We start from the raw sequence: 20390 nt of genomic DNA on the forward strand, positions 1-20390 counted from the left end.
GGCGCGGAGCTGTCGGAGCAGATCGAGGCCTTCGTGCCGCGGGTGCGCGGCGGCGGGGAGCGGCCCGGCCCGGCCCGGCCCGGCCCGCCGAGGGAAGGCACCGAGCTGGCGAAGGCTGCGCTCGGGCGCTTGCTCGCCGGGCTCCCCTGCCTTGGCAGTAAACGTCGCGGAGGAAAATGATACTTTAAGCCTTCGCGTGCACGTGTTCGTTTGGTGTCAGAAGTGAAAATCTCTGTTTTCCTTTCATTAAGCCCCCGTTGTTCACTTAACAGATTGAACAAGTCACTGCGTCGTTATTCTTGCAGACTAACGTTTTAAAGTCAAAAAGTAAGTGTAGAAATGCATGCAAACAGGAGTAGGGGTGTATTGAGGCTTCTGTCTRTTTTCAGTGGGGCAGGAGCTGAGTTACCACCATTCCCACTCTGTTCTGCAGATACTTATCTTCTCTGTTACCTTTCCTCAATAAAGGAAATTCTATAACCCTYAGTGCTGCTGTTATTTTTATTTTATTTTTATTTATTTTTTATTAGCAGTTCTAACATGACACCTAGATTTCTATGTTATAGTGTGAGCCAGCGTTGTGGACGTAGAGACCGTTTGCTCCTTGTCTTCTTTCTGCAGGTGTTTTTATAGTGAAGACTATTATGCCTTTGCCTTTTTTTTCAATTCTTCAGTCTTGCTTTGTCTATACTGTTCCTTGTGTCTGTTATGCTTGTTTGATAGTACTTTTCCCCACATACGTGTATGCTTTCTTCTTTCTGGCATGGTCATCAAAAATAGAAATGAGGTCTTGCTAGTGTCAAACCTGAATCTAAACAATGTATCTCCYGTTTAACAGCCAGAATAAGATTCCTGCAGTCATGTAGTTGACACACACAACCCAGGTGAAGAACTAAAATATTTATGGAAGTTAAAAGCTCTTGATTCTATTCAAGAGCGATAAAACAGGAGCTATAATGCTGTGGTCAGCAAATCAAAAAGCAGATTTTTTTTTCATTTAATAAAACCTTCCAGCTTCATTTTCCCCCCTTTCCTGCCTTATTTGTGTCTCTGCAGCTACAGCATCCCAGTGCTGAAGTGCGAGAGTATGCCTGTGCCAGTATTTCCAAACTGTTGCAGCAGAAGCATGTAATCCCAGCCTTTTTGCAGAGAGATGTTGTCCGGTGTTTGGGGCCTATGCTGCTGGATCACAGTTTAGCTGTTCGTGAGACAGCTGCAGGGGCTCTCCGGTAAGCAGTTGTTAGTATTCAGAGTTGGAACAAGGTACTCTGGGCCGGTAAATAAGAGAGTGGATTTCTGCTGTTCAGAGTTCAGGAACTGGAATGTCCGTCTCTTGCTTTGTCTCTGTTATGATTGATTAAGTATGCATGAATCACCGTATTGAGATCCACAAAAGAGCGGCCTTCTTGCTTCAGCAGGGTGCCGTGAGGCTTTCGTAGGAGCAGGATTTAAGTTGCTACCATTTTACCTGCTTGCAGTGGAATGAATTGTTTTCTGTCCTTAGGTTAGGAAAAACCTGTTGTATGAAGCGATGCAGAACATTTGAATGGTATTGGTGTAGTATTTTTTGTCCTGATAACATTGCAGCGGCAGTGGATTAGTTAGAAAATGCAAATAGCTGTCTTTTTTGAGAAAACTTGTAAATATCTGACAGTGTAGTTCTGAGTTTCCATTCTGCATTCGGACCAACAACTTGCGTTACATGTACAAAAGTATAATGTTAGCATTTGCTTCAAAGTAGAAGCAGAAATAGAGCTAGCTTGTGATGTGTCTTACACTTGATGAGTAATTAGCTGATAGAAGTCATTTTAGTTCCAGTAAGTAGGTAAATGAAATCTGTTTTGTTTTTTAACACCAAACCTATTTTTTTAGAAGGGTTGAAGACTAAAGTTACTGATTAAGTGGATACACTGTTTTAAAATGGATCATAACCTTTAAAGAAAAAATATTAAATGCATGACGTTTTTTATTTTATTTGAAAACATTCATAGAAGGTATTATATCTGACCTAAAGTGTTTGATCTTTCCCAGAAATCTCAGTGCTTGTGGAGGATTTGAAGTCTGTGATGACATGGTGACAAAAGACATCATGACACCTCTTGTCGCACTTCTGAAAGAGGTGTGTTTGTTTTATTCTGATTTTAAAATTAGTCTTGTCATTGAATTATCTTCTTCTCAAAAAACAGTTCTTTTTTCTTTTCTTTTTTTTAAGCTATTTTCAAGATAAGATATTTTAAACCCATATTTAATAGCGTTTCCTTATCTTTAGGAATGTGAATGCCGTACGTTTTGAATATCAGCAGGTGGATTCATAGAATACATCTTAATCTTTAGAATTATTTCTGTACTATTTTTTTAAGAAGTTGCACATTGAGTTGTAGCAGTGTAAGTTTATTTAGCAAATCCTAGTGATATAATGAAGGTAAGAAACAAGCAAACACTTGTTTCTGTCTCCTGGCTCATTAATTTGGGTCAGTGATGATGTTTGCTGCCTAGGATGATTTTGCATATATGATCTGAAGACTTTGTCTTAAATATTAGTCAAGACAAGCCTATTCTGTCAGTCAATACTCAGCTCCAGCATTTATATTGCAACATTCTTCTGGTGAGATTTTTTTAGTAAACAGCATCTAAATCAGTGCTGTCATTTACAGTTGGGTAGTTACTGCTATTGTAATAATCTGTACTAAATCTTTTGTTTGGTCCAGGTGTTGCAGTGCAGTTTAGGAATTGCATTGAGTTCTGTCTCCTTGCCCTTCATGTGAGCAGCTTTGAGCAATACATACCATTATTATCTGTACGTTTCTTCCCCATTATGAAATACAGATAGTAGTATTGTTGTAAAGTGTAACAAGATACATTGCTGAATTAGTCTGTGATTAGAACTATTGAAAATTGCATTAAAACTGTACTAACAAGAGGCAGCATTTCAGGTTCTACATTGCTAAGTATTTGTTCAGCAAAAAAACCCAAAAATGCTTTGGAGGACTATTGAATGCCGAGCAAGTACTGTAAGAGTCCCTTTCTATCGGGGAAAGAAGTCAATGATTCAGTTCCCTTGTGGTCCATTTTTCATAGAGAATAGGAAAATAGTCAGGTTTGCTGCTATTAAACACTTGATAAAAGATCTTTAAGTTTCCTCTGCTTTGAAGGTTTTAGGTTTTTGGTTTTTTCTCTCCACTTGTTTGTTTCTCAACTTCAGTTTTCTTATTTGGTTGTAGTGTAGCGCTGGACTAGATGCTAATCAGCTCTCTCCGAAGAAATGCAAAGAAACGAACAAAAATTATGTGGAAGACATAGCCAATGAGGCTATTAACTTGCTGTGGAATGTGTGGTAAGTTCTGTGTTAACATTGGCCTCTTAGAAGAGCTAAATCAGATTGCTCTTGAAAAAAATTTACATTATAATTGAGGCAGAAGAGAAATAGCTCTTCTTCCAGGGGAAGATTATTCAGTTGCCAATTTTAACTTCTGATCATGTTGCTCCTACGTGTGCTTTGCATAATAAATGTTGAGTCCTCATCTGATCTGAAGTATGTTTGTTATCTTCGGTTGTAGATTACTTTTGAAAGTAAAGGATTTTAAAATTGTACAGTTGGTCATCTGTTTAAGAAGTGTGGCAATTTTGTTTCCATCAGTTGTTCATCTTAAATTCTGATATTGTTCCTGAAAGTGTTCTATCAAACTCTCTTTGAAGACACTTGTACAGTTTGGATTCTGTGGTCTTGCATGTAGTTCCTATAGATTCTTATTGTAAGATGGGGGAGAGAAAAACTTAAACTTCTGATCAGTGGACTCCATTGCTCTGGGAATATGAGGAGCTCTTCACTTCTTCCTCACTATGCAGGTCTTCCCAAAGTTTAAATTAACTGTTTGGACTAACTACACCTTAGTAACACAGGCGCTGATGCAAATCTAGTTAATTATGTGACAAAGAACGTAAATAGTTCCATGAATAATTTACATTGGAAATACAGGGCAAACAAAGAGAAATGGCAACACTTAATAAAAACATAGCTATTAACATTGAAGTAATGAAAACTTGTACTAAAAGTTCTCCTTAAACAACTTTTTGCTGTTGATTTGATTCAGTATTTTAACAGCTCCATATTGTTACACACTTGGTCCATATAGAGTTTGTTTTGTACTATACAGTACTTCAGRGGAACTACCTATATATCTGCCTCTATGGAATGGCTGCTGACTTGAGGCCTTTTTTCTAAATCTGTTCTGTTCACGACTGAAATCCAGAACAGTACAGAAATTGCTTGCTCGACATCTTACGTGGAATATACGACCCCTTCTTGTAACTCTCACTCAACTATCCATTTTAGTATTTCTTTCTTTCTTGTTTTTGTGGGCATAAGTGCTTTGGAACAGGACCATGGTCCCTATGTRTGTTATAAATCTATTTTGAACTCTGTTGCAATGATAGCGAACCATTGGCATCATTGCTAAGTTTGGCACTGGTAGAATTTGGGCTGGCGTTGATGCTAAGCCATAATATTAAAAAAAAAAAAAACAAGTATTGAGGAACCACATAGCTAGTTATGTCCCATAGTTTGAGTATGTCTTGTATTAATGTTCTTATGTTGCGTTAATGTTGTATTAATGTTCTGTTCTAGTATAAAAATGGAATAGCTGTAAAAATTTGAAGGAATACAAATGCAACTAGTTAGCTATTAATTGGCATGTTTTGTATTATTTCAATGTGCATTTCTGAATGGCAACTAGCAATCAATTTTCTATAGCAAATGAGTACTTAGATGTGAGATGCAACATCCTATTCTTTGTTATTAGTGGGTTTGTGGATGAAGGCTTCAGCTCGTGCAGAAAGCCCCATCTGGCTTACAGAAGCCTTTTCCACTCATGCTGGTCTGTCTGTTTGCATGAGGCTGTGTTTAGGCTAATAAACTCCAGAACAAAGTGTGAAGAAGTAGCTGACAGAAGCCAGCTTTGCTCAGAAGTATCCAGGGTATTCCAATTGCTCCCCACTTTATGAAGAGTTCACAGTAACCCCAATAATGAAGGATGGCTCTGAGACTAATGTGTAATTCTTAGATGAGTTTTTAAAATACAAATGCTAGAAATGCTGAGTACATGTTACTTAAAATTTTATTACAGTACATTTTTTCCCAGGAAAAGTGTTTCATTATTCTTTTTTATGTGATAGTGAATGCAACAATACAGCAGTATCCATATTCAATAAAGAAGGATGTCTGGAGGCTGTATTACATTATATGAAGAAATTTTCCACAAATGTGGATCTGGCTATTTCAGTAGGTAAGTGATAAAAAGAGAAGATAAGGACCTAAAGATTTCTTTTTCTTCATTTACATGAATGTAACACTGATGTCACATCCATTGAATAATTCACCTGTTTTAGTGTTACTTGAAGTTCATGCTGAATATAAAATTTTAAATTTCTTTTCTGAATAGTAGATCATTCAGAACTTGACATCTATTGTGCTTTTTTTCAGTCCAAAGGGAGAATGGCATATTTAGTGGTTACATGAAAGGAAAGATTTTGTGGAAAGAAAGTGTATTGAGGAAGGCTGTTCTTCTGTTTTGGTTTCTGTTTTTTGTAATGAAGAGTTCCTCTTGTAGAGCAAAAGACTTAATTTGGGGGGAAAAAAGAAGAAACAGCTCCTTTCACTTTGAACATATTTTTATTAGTAGTAGCATTAGTATAGTCTTTTAATTGTATTACTGTTGTACATACTTGCCACATTTTTTGCTGTTTTTCCCAGTCAGTATCCAATAGAGAAATTGATGTTTGAGAAGCTGAAATTAGTATGGCTAGTCCCACCTCTGACATGGTACTGTCCTCACTTGTTTTACATACCGTTCTGCCATAGAATGTCTTTTAATGTAAAACACAATTTGTGAAGGCCAGCATCAGGTCATTAAAATATGGTATTGTATCAAGCTGTTTTTTCCTGTGTTTGTGTTTCTTTACTCCAGCTTTCAGGAAGATAATGCTTTCTCATTAGGAGAGTCAAAGCTGCTATTGAGTTTGTTGGTTAATTTTTTTTTCCCCTTTTGCTACAGCGAACTGCTTACAGGCAGTGACAGAGGATAATCCTGAACTTCTTTCTTCATTCAATTCCTCTGCACAGCAAGTACTGGAAACTGTTATGTTGTGTCCAGAGAGCACAATGAAGCATATCCTTTTGAGAACACTGATAGCAGGTACAACATTTTAGGGGATACATTTGTTTTGTGATGGATAGCAGGGAAAGCAAGGGAGGGGGCAAAATCCTTAACATTTTACTCCGCTATCATATTGACATCTAATCATGAGGCTGTCATAACACTAGCTATAAGCAAAGCCTGGGCAGATTGTTCATAAGGTTATTTTTGCTTTTTAAGATTGTTTTCCTCTGTTTCAGAGTGAAAGATACCCCAATCTGAAACTAGTTTTAAAACTGTCTCACATATTTGATTCTGAATTCAACACCTGTTTTGCATTATATATATTTATTTAAATGTTCATTTGGTTTTCACAAATAAAATGAGCCAGTAGTAAATAGTATAGGAATTGTCTTGATCTTACCRAGCTTAGACTTATTATCTCAGGTTCTCTATCTAGCATTCCTCTTTCTACCTCAGGTATCARCCAGATTGATTTTTGGTTCTGCGGTATAAGAATCAGTTTGATTTTGAGGATCCTTAAAAAGTGGTTGTCCCATGGGTTTGTTATCTAAGGGTAAACAAATCATTAAGATTGCCCCATATAAATATTCTGTGTATGCTTACATGCTGAAATTTTCTTGAGCTTAAGGTTTGGGCACAACAGACACATTAGTATATGAAATGCTGAACAGAAAAAAAATGCAAGCCTACAGAGAAAAGACTTCATAATTTGTACTGAAATATAAGCACTGCATATTTTAACTAGTGGAGGCTGTATCCTTACAAAAAAAAAAAATCGCTATTACAGAGCTGTGAATTGAGTATTTTAATAATTTTCATGTTTCAACTGTCTCATGTTTAGGCACTATCTGGAATATCAAGGACACTATTCCACAAGGCAGCCTGGCAAGCATGGTTAATGCAATCCTGAAGATTTTCTCAGAATCATTAGAAGTAGATGCTGGTGAAACAATTATTCGTATGAGTGAAGCTGAAAAAAACAGGTTAAAACTTGCTGCAGAGGCAGAAACAGAGGAAAACATGAGTGATGTAATAGACAACTGTGTTTTGAGTGAAGATGATGAAATGGAAGAAATACCGAAAAGAAAAGTCAGAAGAGAAAACGACATTTCAGACCTACTTCCAGTAAGTATAGCTGACTGGCTCTCAGAGAGCTTGGTGCATCTGACTTGTACTTACCTGAGTGTTAGCCAGAATAATGATGTTACTGATCTTATTCTCACAAATGACTTGACTGTTTTAGCTAAAACTTCAAAGCTGAACATGGAGAACTTCATCACAAATGGTTGAAGTGTCAAGTTGCACAACACAAACGTAGTAGAATGTATAGGCCTAACACCTTTACGTATAGCTAGCACAAGAAGTTCCTGATCGTTGCCTAAGGTAAATGAGACGTTTAATGTTAGTAAGTCATGAGTAGAGATTGCAGAGAGCTTAACAGATGCATTCACTATTGCAAGCATGGAAAAAAGAAGTATTTCTGCTAGGGGTTTACAGTTTGGTAATTCTTTTACATTATGGCATTAGTGCGGGTAGGTTTTTTAATGTATCAGTTGTTCATTGGTTCAGCCAAAGCTTCAAGTAGAAATAAAGATGACAGGTAAATGCCTCTTGTGAAAAAATAAATTGGTTAGGGGTGGGATAGTATTTCGTAGTGGTTGGGTTGTATTTTTCACTGACAGCCTAGCTACTTTAAAGTGCCCTGACATGTTGTTTTCCAAAATTAAATTTGATTCTTCATTTTTTTTCCTTTCTGTTTTAGGCAGATAAGTGGGAGCTGAAAGAAGTGACAGCCTTACTGATGGCTCAGCAGACTGCTCTGGAAATCATTGTTAACATGTGCTGCAGTGAAGGTCTGTAGGAATCTCTTTTATTACTAGTGTTGTGTGGGTGTTTTGCTCCTGGAACAGGTCATGTTTAGCTGGCTGTTTGGTGATCTTGACCTTTTGAGGGGTTTTGAGATTTGTGGTCCCTAATGCCCTTGTCTGATTGAGAATCACAGTAGTAATGCTATATTGCTATTTGCTATATTACTAATATTAATAATTTAAGTATACATTTTTTCCTTGTTTAAGTAATTTATATTACTTACATATATATATTTTTGATACTACAAACCCTGTATGATTTTTTTGTTAAGTTTTCATTTAATGTGCCTGTGTTTAACAAATGGAAAAAAAAAACACGCAGAATAGAAATTCCAGAAAATGTAACTATTTTTTTGTTAGGGAGTTAGAGCACAGTCTAATATTTGATTCAGTATGATTATGAATGCTGTTGCAGGACTGGGGCATCAGTTTTTTGAAGCAGAGTTTGCTTTTCTTGTTTGGGATTTAATTTTGATACTAGAAGCGTTGCAAAAGGAGAAGGAGAGACAGCTTTACATGCAGCTCTTGACAGCAATGGCTGTTTGGGCTGTTCAGTGTTCCATCTTTATGAGCTTTTCTGGAGGAAAAAGAAAAGCTGTTGCTCTGGGAGGAGGTTAGAAAAAAGATATTATGTATCTTCTATGAACTCTAATATTGATTTTGATAGCTTTTCTCCAAATCATCAAGAAAATAAATAAATGATTCTCAAACTCTGCTTAAAAAAAAAACAGAACTGGAAATTGTAATCACTAATACAGTTCCTGAGCCTGATGCAAAAGTAACTATGTAGCAGATAACTTTGTAAGTAGATCTTGCAGGTTCTAATAAAAAACTCAGTAATACCCAGATATTCCCAATGGTGATTTTTTTTCTTTTACAGCGCAAGGAAATTCTGCACCTAGTATATGAAGCTCCTTTCATAACTGCATTTCTCATCTAATGAGCTGTAATTCATAAGCTCTCCCCTTTAATTGGAAAATCTCTTGTGGATAAGCTGCATATTCTGCCATTCACTCAATGTAATGTAAGGTTGATTGTGTTGTATTTCACTACAGTACTTTACCCATTCATGGGCAGACAGAAATCTAGTCTGTAGAAGTTAAGAGGAATCCAGAGGCAACTGTTCATTTAATTTTCGAGTAGTATGAGGACTAAAATAGCTTTAGTCATTATGCAGGGTTCATAGAAACACTCAGCTTGCCATAGAACTAAGGGAAAAAACTTGACTCACAAGAGAGATGTTTTACCGAATCTTGGCTGGCATTTGGGAGGAGAAGTAGGAAACTTGCTGCATTACTGGTGACAGAGGAAGGAAGTTGGGACACTTCAGCACTGCTGTCCAACTTGTAGGCCATAGGTGACCAGCTCTAGTTAGGATGAGTTTGCCATTGGAAAAGCTCCCATATCTCCATCTGACATGGAGTAAATCTAATCTTAGGTATGGGTAATGTTCTAGAGTCCAGTTTTTGCTCTGCTCTGTGTCTTCTTACTCAGCGTGAACTGTGATTTAGCTACTGTGTTCTTTGTTGCTGCTGAATTGGATGTTCAACTAATACCATTTTCATTTAATTTTCGAAGTTTTTTTTTTCTTTGTAAAGATACAGATGGAATTTTTTTAGAAGAGGCAAGAGTCTGACTGAAGTGAGGGGAGGGTCTGCTTTTTTCATGCTTACTGCCACAACGGAGCAGGGCCTTGGGTGGCACTGCATAAAACAGAACTGTTTTCTCTCGCAAAGGCTATTAATACCAATGTGTTACAGYTGTAGAATTAAACGGGTATTACCATAAGCAAAAGAGGTTGCCCATGTGATCAGGCAACCACAGCTTAATGAGTTAATGTGCGTCAGATAAACGGCCTTTAAATATATTCTTCACCTTTAAATACATTTTTAAGCTCTACTGCACAGTGTTAGTGAGATACATTCATTCAAATATAATAACAGAGGTATAAATGAATGTATTTTACCTTGCTTTTACCACAGAGACAGTGTGTGGCTATTGTAGTACAGTTACTACAGTAACTGGATCACATATGAATGTATGCTGGCAGACAAAATTACATGGGGGTGGATGTAAGGTTTTTTTCGTCACGGTAGTTAAATATCCTGACCTATTTACGTAGGCAGAACTTTCATCTGTCAAAGAGGATCGTTCCAACATGTAGACTTAGAACTTGTGTACACACCAATTTTGTACCAGTTAAAATATAACCAAGTTTAAAACAACTTCAGATAAATCGGTTTAAACCCTGTGGATGCAAATATTTTAGCTTAAATATAAATGACCAACTTAGCTTGTGCTTGTCAGGCCAAGTCAGCCTTAAGCCATGGGCAGATAATTTGCAGTAGCTGTGCCAGCCTCCCTCCAAATTTTAGAGTATTGGGTTTACAAATCTGCTAACACAGTAAATCATGTAAGTATTCCTTAAGCTGGTTTAATTTGCATGAAGTATGATACCTGAAATGGCAAATGAAGATGATTTGGACGGCTCTGGCTAGCTTTGACTCTCATGCTTTCCTTTTCACTGGCCTTGCTGCATGGACAGTAACATCTTCATCTGCTCCAGTTAGTGCCGGAAGATGACATCTGTCTGTGGTCTCAGTATCGTGAGAGAAAGCAATTACCTTAAACTAATTGCAGTAGTTTGGAAAAACAAGTTAAGTTAAACTAGTATATTTGAATACCTGAATCAACCTGTGAAAAGTAAACTAGTACAATTCAGGTTTAAATCTTAACAGAAACATTTCATGAAATGTTTCTGTTACACCTTTCGGAGATCTTTAAGCAAACCATAGGTAGTACCAGTGAGTGAAGTGTCTGTGTGTGGAGAATATCCCTCATAAGAATACTTGTTCCCTGAGTGAATGTAGAATAAAACAATTTAAACAAAAATGATACAATATTTATAACTGGCTTTATAGCACTTGGTTTTGTGTGGACTTCATTGGAGCAGTAGACTGTAAAGACTTAAACCAAGAGTTGGTGCCTAGTATAATTTAGATGTGGGGTAACTATTGCTTTAGTGTGCTTATATTTAATAGTCTATATTTTGTTCTCAGATCCCTCTGATGATGAATGGGAGGAACTGTCCAGCAGTGATGAAAGTGATTTGTTTATGGAGAATTCATACAATGAGGGCAGTGGGCTGCTAATGTCACCCCTGTGCCTCTCTGATGAGGTTAACTCAGCGTTTCTGAACTACCTCATTCCAAAGAAGGTATTGTCTTGTATCTTCTGTCRGAACTAAAATACAATCTTTGCTTTGTGCCTGATTTGTATCCCAGGCTAGGCAAACAAATTATCTCAATCCAACTGGAAAGATCTTTTAAAAATCTAAAAATCACTTCAGCTTTCTTTTTCTTTTTTTTTGGCCTTGAGATACAATGCAATTGCGTGACTTGAACTTGATTTGAACTAAATAATTTATTCATATAGGTTGGAATGGAAGGTTCTTATATTTCAGGAAACTGATGCTTTTTTTCAGCTATAAATGTTATTTCTTGATTTGAACATGGAAAGGGTTAAATGCAGCATGAAAGGGAACGTTCAGTAGAATAGCTGCCAAATTTCTGTGCTAGCTAAGTGAGGTAGAGGTAATATAYGTGAGCGACACTAATCAGTATTGGAAGGTGCTTGCTCCTCTTTTTCCCTATTCTGTACATAATRTCTGAAGTACAACATTTGACACTGGCAAGAACTCAAGTTCTTYTTTCAGAATTGTTTTGTTCATTTTATTTTGGGATCATAAAGGTAAAATTCCTCTTTTGAACTAGTTATTACACTGTTTCAGCAGTGTGATAGAATTCTGAACAAAAATGTCAAGATAAGAGATGAATAACAGATGGTTCATTCAGGGGGTTTTGTATTTACTAACAAGTGGTGTTTTCTTGCAAGGTCTTTGGGCTGTACAGCTATCTGAGTGTTYTGTAGCAGAATATTTAAGATCTAAAAAAAAAAAGAATAGGAGTGACTTAGAAAATTACCTTATGTTCTATACAGTTGGAGACTTAAAATATACTGTGCTAAACCGAGTCTATAATTGCATCATGTATGAGTAATTGAAGAAGTTTCTGACATTTTCAGCAGGTGAGACTTATGCTACCTGGAGAGCTTTGAAGAAAACATATATGAAATATGTAGTTTGAGGTATCTGTTTGACATTAAACTAAAATTTCTAACTTTTCCCCTGTGTACTTCAAAACCAATCCAAAACCCCAAAACTTTATTGCTAAACCTTTTTTTTTTTCCCCTAGATTCTTGAAAAAACTGCTTTTCCGAACAGTGTTGCTCTAGACATCTGTACGCACAATCCATCTTGGAAACCATTAATTAAAAAGTAGGAATTTTGTTGTCTCTTACTATTTTTCATGTGTATTCAGTTGTTACAGAACTCTTAGAAGGACTGTCCATCTTTGAGTTACTTTAATACTTGGATAATGCAGATCTGGTATGTGAATTTCAATAAAGAGGTACAAATATTTGTGTAAGTTGCACACTTGTTTGGTCTTTAATTAAAGATTCTTGTTTGTAGGTTGGCATTCGTCTATGAAGAGATCTGCTAAGTGTATTTTTTGTTGGTTTGTTTCAGACTGAACACAGTGCAGTGTAGAGCTTTGACATGCCTTCACAGCATTTTATTAGTATCAGATGTGGATTGTCTCGGTGGAGCTTCAGCACTTCAGTCACTTGCACAGCATCTCTCACAGCTAGTCTTTTCTAAAACAGGTAAGCCATTTAGTAAAGAGGGCTTGCTGGCCTATATTACGTGGATATAAGATGACCTTGCATATTGTTAAGTGGTTTTAATGCCACTTTATTAAGTTTATACCATTGGCCTTCAAAACAGGGGTACTGAATGGTGGAAGCACGCTGACAAGACAGTATATCCTGATGTAATCTGTTTATCCAGATTGCATCCTGAGCAATAATGCTCCTAATGCAAGGATATGCTTTACATCTGGGTGTGCAAACAGAAAGGTAATTGATGAACCCTGCCTTGCCGTGAGACCAGAACTGTTTTGCTTGATATCATATTTGTGATAATAGTTGTTTCCAATCAATGATTTTATCATGAAGAAGGTGACACATTTTCATTTCAAACATGCTGACTAACCTAAACAGCCACCTGAAATGAAGCGTATCCAGCAGTCTTTTAAACCACTTTTTTCTCAGTCTCTTAGGAAATTGTCAAAAATGATTGCTTTAAAAATCTCCAGAATGTGCATACTTRCTATAGTGGAAAAGATAGCAGCCTTTGTGTCTTATGGCATGCATTATGCATATGGTTGTTTAGCTTTATTGAAAATATACATATAATAAGAAAACATGCAAAATTCTTAAGACTAAGTATCAGAGCTGCTTATCAAACTTCCTGCTGTAATGTTGATCTGATTTGAATAGAGAAGGCAATAAATTGGATAATTTCATTTTTCCAAAAATGACATGTTTAGGAATATCAAACGTATCCTTAGTGGATGCTATAATGCATCCACTGTAATTGCTCTAGTATACATTACTTCACAGAAATATTGTGATGGTTTCCCCATAGATCTACTAGTATCAGTACTAATGAATGCCGTAGTACAGATAGGCAGCAGTTTGTTTTGCCAGCTACCTCCTATCATCTCATACATGAGATTAGCATACTGGTACTAAAAAAATATATATACATATGTATTCCTACAGGCTAGAAAAGTCTGCTGATTCTCAAAACTGAAAAACAAATCTTTTTTTGTAAAACAGACCTGTTGAAATCTCTGTGTACATATATATATATATATATAGATATATATATGTATGTATATATACATACACACACACACATATGTGTATATATATATGCATTACTCTTTCATTTCCAATCTCTGAGAAGCTTGAGAAGTGGGATTTTTTTCCACTTTTTCAAGTGCCTTCATTTGTAGCCACAAGTGTGGTGTGTATATTGTTCTTACTCACTGTAGTATAGTTCACCATGGCATTAATAGATGCTTGAAAATGCATCTGCCTACAAAACATACTCTTTTCTCAAAAAGTCATATTAAAAGCATATGATCTCTCTATGGGAACATTATTACTAAGAAAGCATATTTCATGAGAGCATAGTGCTTAAAGAACTAAAATGCAGGAAATTAAAATAAATATGAAGACATATGTGAGGAAATCTATGCAAAATATTTGCTTATCTCATGCTTGAACAGGACTACAAGGGCCTACATGTTATACTTAGCGAGTCTGAAAGTTCTTAGGTGAAACTTGAGAAGTGGCCAGCTGAAGAGAGAGGATAATAATAAATTAGTTTAATGACTCRTGTCCATTTTTGTTAACACTTTCTTTTTTTAATAGTTAAATGCTATCTGACAAAGTACCAGATATAGCAGATAAGATACCAACAGGTGATTAGAAAGAATTCTGTGGTTTACAGACAGGTCAACAAGAGGCATAAAGACTTAGTTGATTGAATGAGAAAGAGGGAGATATACTTTAAATTGTCAAGAGTTTCTGCTTCTGAAATAGTCTAGAAAATAAAAACCCATTAGAAGAAAATAAAAAGTTTCAAGAAAGCTAATAAAAAATGATGGCTGGTATTGATGAATAGTAATTTGTTGCTAAATGAGAATAATGCAGTGTTTGAATTGTATGTTTCTGAAAGGTTATTGAAGCATAGGAAAATGTTCTTTACACGAACTGTAAACAGTCTGGTGTTCTAGAAGTCTAAAAAAGCCTGCTTGCAAGACATAGGGAATTAAGTACCCACTTAGCTACAGTAGTTTTCTTAGTTACAGTATTATGGCCAAGGTGTGATACTCAGTTTTTAAGCTTCTATTCTGACTGGGATCGTTTGTATTATGTTAGGCAACATAAGTGTCTTAAGCAGGGATGTGTATGAAATCAAGGATCATAAATAACTGTGGTGTAAGCTCCAGGTAAAATAAGTACTGAATTAAAAAAAATTGCTATGGTTACAACCTACAAAGATCAGTGTCTGAAAATCTAGCTTTTCCTGTTCATTGGTAGTACCTGGGGGAGCAATTAAGGGATTAAGGAATTCTTATTTCTTTGCTGCTTATATCATTTATCTTCCTGTTTAACTTTTAGCTTTGGGTTCAATTCTTTGACAGAATTCCCTAAAGATACAGAATACCTGGAAGCTGTAACTAGTGCTTTGAGGGCTCTCTTACAAACAATGGCATCAAAGAACATCTCCCAGGTAAGAGTTTAAACTCATATGTTCTGGTAGATTCAAATTCATGTCAGATTGTGCTGGAAAGTTTTTTGAAACAAAACTGTTTAAATGAAGTGCTAAACTCCTGTAACTAAACAYGAAAAGTACAGATTTAACAGCATTCAACCTCCATGGTTTTCATGGATCTACTAGGAACAGTTTATATATATATATATTTGTATGTATATATATGTGTGTGTGTRTATAACTTTCAGCACATGTAAACAAGTGAAAGGTATTTCAGAAGCAAAATAGCAATACATACCATGTAGCATCTTTAGGATTTTTTTTTTTACTAGATTAGTGTCTAAAATACTAATTCTTTATCTGCTGATGACATGCAGTTGAAGTTGGTTGTCTTTCTAGAATCTTTATTGGACATGTGAATTAGTGAGCTAAATATAAGAGTGCGGCTTAATAGTTTGTTACATAAGATGTAATAATTGATAATCTGCTGGTCCTTTTTGGCTTTAAACTGGGGGAAAATGAGTTTCTGCATTGTACTTTGTAGTGAGCTGAAAACAGCTATTGAGCTAGGTAAATTTGTGAAAACACCTTTGAGCTTGGAACTGTTTTCCTTTGGCTTTGTGACAGCCTTGGTTATGTTCTGGAGGAAATAGTTTAAGAAGTTGAAAGGGAGAGTTTAGCTCTTTTTCTTATTCATTAGATTTTTCAGGATTCATGATTTTTGTAGTACAGGTTTCTGTAATACTGCTTCTCTGTTACAAGTTTGCCTGTTTTTTTTGTAGAAGCAAGTGATCCTAATGTCTTACTTGGAAGTTTCCATGGAGGTGTAAATATATATGTTTTCTTTCTTATTAAACAGTGTATGACCCCTGAGCAGCTAATCRCTTTATGTGAAGCTGGTATTCACAGCAGCAATTCCAATGTTAGAGTGAACGTAGTCAGCATCCTTGGAATTTCTGGCAGTGTCCTGGCAAAAGCAGAAGATACAGCTGAAACGCTCAAGGTGAAAAAGCAAACTTTTCATTTCAAGCCTGAAACTGCTTTGATGCTTTTTTTCAAATTTTTTTAAACACTGTTGAAAATCATTTTTTTTTTTTTTATTTCAGATGATTGGAAAATTTCTTCTTGAGGTTGCTATGAAAGAATCTTCTCTTGTAGTAGCAGGGGAAGCCTTGGATGCACTTTTTGATGTGTTTGCAGATGGTAAAGAAGCAGAAAAGGCAGCAGTTCAGATTAAGTTGCTCCCAGCACTGAAAGAATTTCAACCAGTATTCAAAATGAGGGTAGGCATCAAATGCAGCCAGCTCAGGGTCTCAGCACACAACRTTGAGATAAGTTTTGAGATCTGGGCTGCTAAAAGAGATAATTAAGCAGGAATACGTGCCTCTGTAAAATGGTGGAAAAAAGGGAAAGCATTGAAATTCCTGCTATCCTGCTTTAGAGCCAAGCAAATACACTTACTTTGCAGTTTGTGTAATTGTTTAAGGTTACAGTGTAACATCTGCATTACACCATCACTGTTAGTGATGTCCAGATCACAGTATTATTCTGAAATCGTTGTAAAGTGAATCCTTTAGATGCCTCTGGAGGAGGACCAAGTACGGCTAATTTGGATGGAAAGAGAAAAGGGCAAATCCCTTCTGAAGTTACATTGACATTTTTTGTTTTAAGCTTGCTTATAGTTATGGCCGGGCATTTTTGTTCTGTTGCTGGTTAATTAAAATAGATCATGTATTCTATATTTTCAAGAGTTACACAACAAAACTTCTAAGCTATAATTTTAAATATGTCTTTGACTTGAAGAACAGCCTTTAGTGCATTGTTTCTTTAGTCAGATGAAGTCTGTGGACTGATTTTCGTGGTCTTAAAGTCACTGTACATTGCAAATACATAACGGACAGTGCTACGGTTGTTGAATTCATTAGATATGCCAGGTCTTCTATTAAAGTGGATACAGAAAATAAGTGTATGTTTCAGATTTATGACTGAAGTAGGATGCCAGCAGCATTATGGCCAGATATAGGCAGCGATGTTGTATTACAGTAAAATGCCTTGTGGAAATTTTAATCTGTGTATATGCATATTAACATGTTATTTTGGAGTTCTCAAGAGGGATGAGTGTCATGGCTTGCTAGAGGACATATACCCAATTATTATAAACTTAGATGATCTAACAGAAAAAAACCTTCTGTATTAGTTAAGTACATATGTTTTGGTTTTACAGATGCGAAAAGAAGGCAAAGGAGAATATAGTGCAGATCAGCTCTGTGTTCTTGACAATGTGAAGATGAATTTGAGAAGATTCATTGCGTATCAGGAGACACTAGTGAAAAACCCAACTTGAAACATCAAGGAACTTTAAAATAAGGTTTTCTTTATTGAATAATATTTTCCAAAAATACAACCATTTTGGCTTCTAAAATTTGTTGAGCAGAGCAGTTTTGCTTTCATGTTAATATTGATTTTTTTTTGTTTACATTTAGTATTTTTATACTTCTGGGTTGATGCAATATGAAAGTAACATCAGCATAAAAAAAACAGCATTACTTTGAGATTAAATGTTMGGAGTGATAAGAATGTGCTCTTGCAGTTCTGAGATCTGTAAATAGCACTACTGACAATGTTTAGAAATCCTCATGTATCCTGGCGGAAAATTACCGTTGCATGAAAAAAGTAATTTAAGGAATGTCCTCAGTTATGTGCCAGATCAAAAAAAAAAAAAAAAAAAAAAAAAAAAAAAAAAAAAAAAAAAAAAAAAAAAAAGGCGCCTCCGAGATATTTTCAGGGAATTTATCAGTGGCAGAAGCTCATATTTGGTATTTGTTCTTACCTATTTCTAGAATTGCACAGGCACTTATGGCAAGTTTCCCAAGAGAAGTGTATGACAAGTGTGTAGATTACTGTCAGCACTTGGATCTATTGCTTCCTGAGGTTTATCAAAGAGAAAATTGTCCAAGATTCATTTATGTTAAATTCAGTAGGGTAGGCTTTTACTGTGGAAATCAGTTTAAGAGGATCCTACCGTTAAATACAGTTCAATTCTTATTATATTTTGATTGGTATTTCAGAGAATCAAGTCTGCTAACTTACCTTCTTCCTTGTAATTCTACATTAGGATAAGTGTGAATTCAGGGAAGTAGTAAACTGACTAAAGTAAGTTATTTTTTTATACTGAGTGATTATCTAAAATACTTTTATAATTGCCTAAAGTATCTTTTCAAATATTTGTGATAGACACTTTTAAAATGTAAAAGTAGCTTTTTCAAAGAAATGTCACTGATTCATGAAGATTATATKTGGACTTTATTGTATCAAAAGTTTCACTTGTTTCTATAAACAAAATATTGCATCAAGTACACTGTTTTTAGAAAAAAAATAAGATGGAAGAAACTGAAGCGCAACAAAATGTTGTAGTTGAACTTCAGTGTTGATGGAAAAAAATGAACTTGCTTACAATGATTTCCTCTGTGTTTTTTCCCTTTAAAATCCATACTGTGGGGTATACAACCAGAACTGTTTTCTTGTGACTTCTGAAATGGGACATCCTTCCCCACCCTCCCCGTTAACCTGCTGCAGTAGCATAGGCATTGGTTTGGGGCAAAACTTTTGCTCACAATGTTAGATATGAAACTAAAAAAATCAAATTTGTTGATTTTGATTCAAAAAAATCAAAAATCAAATTTGTTTGATTTATTAGATTTCAGTCTCTTTTGGACTAAAAGCAGGCTTAAGGACTGACTGGATAAAGCCATTGCCATTATTGGCAAGTTAAGACAGTTGAATCTGGGCATTGAAAGCACAAGAGAAGTCCTGAGAAAATGTAACAATTGAAAGATTATCCTGGGGATTCATTTGGGGGCAGCCAGAGAAGAGGGTCGGCTGAGGAATGAATAGCTAGGTGGATTATGGCATAAGACTGCATAGTGTGTGGATTTTAATCCCAATGTTRGTAATATTTGTCATATTCTGAGGGTAGTGTAATATTTAACCTGATTAAAAGGAGCTAAAAAGAGCAGGGCTTCCTTCTGAGTCAGATCTGGTCCTGCAGGCCTTGTCCAGACCAAGTTTGAGCATGTYGAAGGATGGAAATTCCACAACCTCTCTGGACAACCTTTTCCAGTGCTTGACTACCCTCACTGTGAACATCTTTTTTCCTTAAACCTAGCTGGAATTCCCCTTGCTGTCAAACGTGCCTCTCCTACTTTGACTGCACAGCATGAAGGAGAGTCTGGCCATACCTCCTTTTATAAACCCCCTCAGGTAGTTGAAAACAGCAATTATAATCACTTTTCCTTGTGACTGAACAAACCTAGCTCTCTCAGACATTCTTTATACCTCATGAGCTCCAGCCCTCTGACAGTCTTGGTGTCAATGTCTGTCCTGTATTGGAGGCTCCAAAACTGGGCGCAGTGCTCTACATAGGGTCTCATGAGTGCTGAACAGAGGGGAATAATTACTTCTGTTGACCTGCTGGCCATTCTGCTGCAAACGCAGGCCGGTATCTGTTAGCATTCGTTGCTGCAAGGATGCAGTGCTGACTTCTGTTCCCTGTGTCCACTAGGAGCCTTAGATCCTTCTCTGCAAAGCTGCTCTTTGGTCATGCAGTCAGCAGCCTGTCCTGTTTTGTGGGATTATTCTGTGTAAAACATAGGCATTTTACGTCAGGTACAGCAGTCAGAATCTGATCCTTTGGGAACTGTCACAATGATTATGTTGTTTTTTTGGTTGCCATTTAGGTCACTAATGGGAAGAAATTTTTCATCTTCGAATACAAATCTTAAAGTTGCAGATAAATACATAGAAGATAGGGCATCCACTAGAAAGTCTGTTTTTTTTTTTTTCTTTTAATATCATCTGTCAGGCCTTCTTTTTTTAATTCAAGCAGAAAGACTGTCATTTAGAACCTGTACTACTACAGCAATAGGAATTCCTGTTCCTTRTTTATTTATTTATTGCTATGCAGTAATCAATTGAATGGCTTACCAAAAAAACCCCCCTCAAAACTAAAAACTTCATTTTTATCATAGAATGAGAGATGTATAGTATTACAAAYCGTATCTCTTGCAGAAGTAAATGATTTAATGTTTATGTATTTGTTTCTATCTTCTGGTATGCATGCTGTTTCTGGCTAATAACTAAAAGAGTAATGAGGACATATGAAGGCATTTTTGTTTCTTG

The 20390-nt window shown here is 36.1% G+C and overlaps 1 protein-coding gene across 2 annotated transcripts in view; it reads left to right on the forward strand.

Annotated features, from left to right (window-relative positions):
- Nucleotides 1-18671, forward strand: part of HEATR3 (HEAT repeat containing 3) — a 19342-nt gene extending 671 nt beyond the window's left edge. Inside the window, exons 1-15 of one of the 2 annotated variants that reach the window (XM_085303831.1) lie at nt 98-327; nt 1057-1229; nt 2032-2119; nt 3222-3334; nt 5173-5282; nt 6051-6191; nt 6997-7280; nt 7918-8008; nt 11083-11240; nt 12277-12359; nt 12612-12748; nt 15142-15230; nt 16072-16215; nt 16319-16495; nt 17437-18671. In XM_085303831.1, coding sequence (XP_085159957.1) covers nt 1177-1229; nt 2032-2119; nt 3222-3334; nt 5173-5282; nt 6051-6191; nt 6997-7280; nt 7918-8008; nt 11083-11240; nt 12277-12359; nt 12612-12748; nt 15142-15230; nt 16072-16215; nt 16319-16495; nt 17437-17556 — 1788 coding nt within the window. In that variant the 5' untranslated portion in view covers nt 98-327; nt 1057-1176 and the 3' untranslated portion in view covers nt 17557-18671. Of the gene's footprint in view, nt 1-97; nt 328-1056; nt 1230-2031; nt 2120-3221; nt 3335-5172; nt 5283-6050; nt 6192-6996; nt 7281-7917; nt 8009-11082; nt 11241-12276; nt 12360-12611; nt 12749-15141; nt 15231-16071; nt 16216-16318; nt 16496-17436 lie in introns of those variants that run through there. The other variant, XM_085303830.1, reaches the window with a different exon arrangement.
- Nucleotides 18672-20390: the final 1719 nt, after the last annotated feature.

The sequence above is a fragment of the Rhea americana genome, unplaced genomic scaffold (assembly GCF_003343005.1).
Source record: "Rhea americana isolate MKP2758 unplaced genomic scaffold, rheAme1 scaffold_20, whole genome shotgun sequence".
NCBI lineage: Eukaryota > Metazoa > Chordata > Aves > Rheiformes > Rheidae > Rhea > Rhea americana.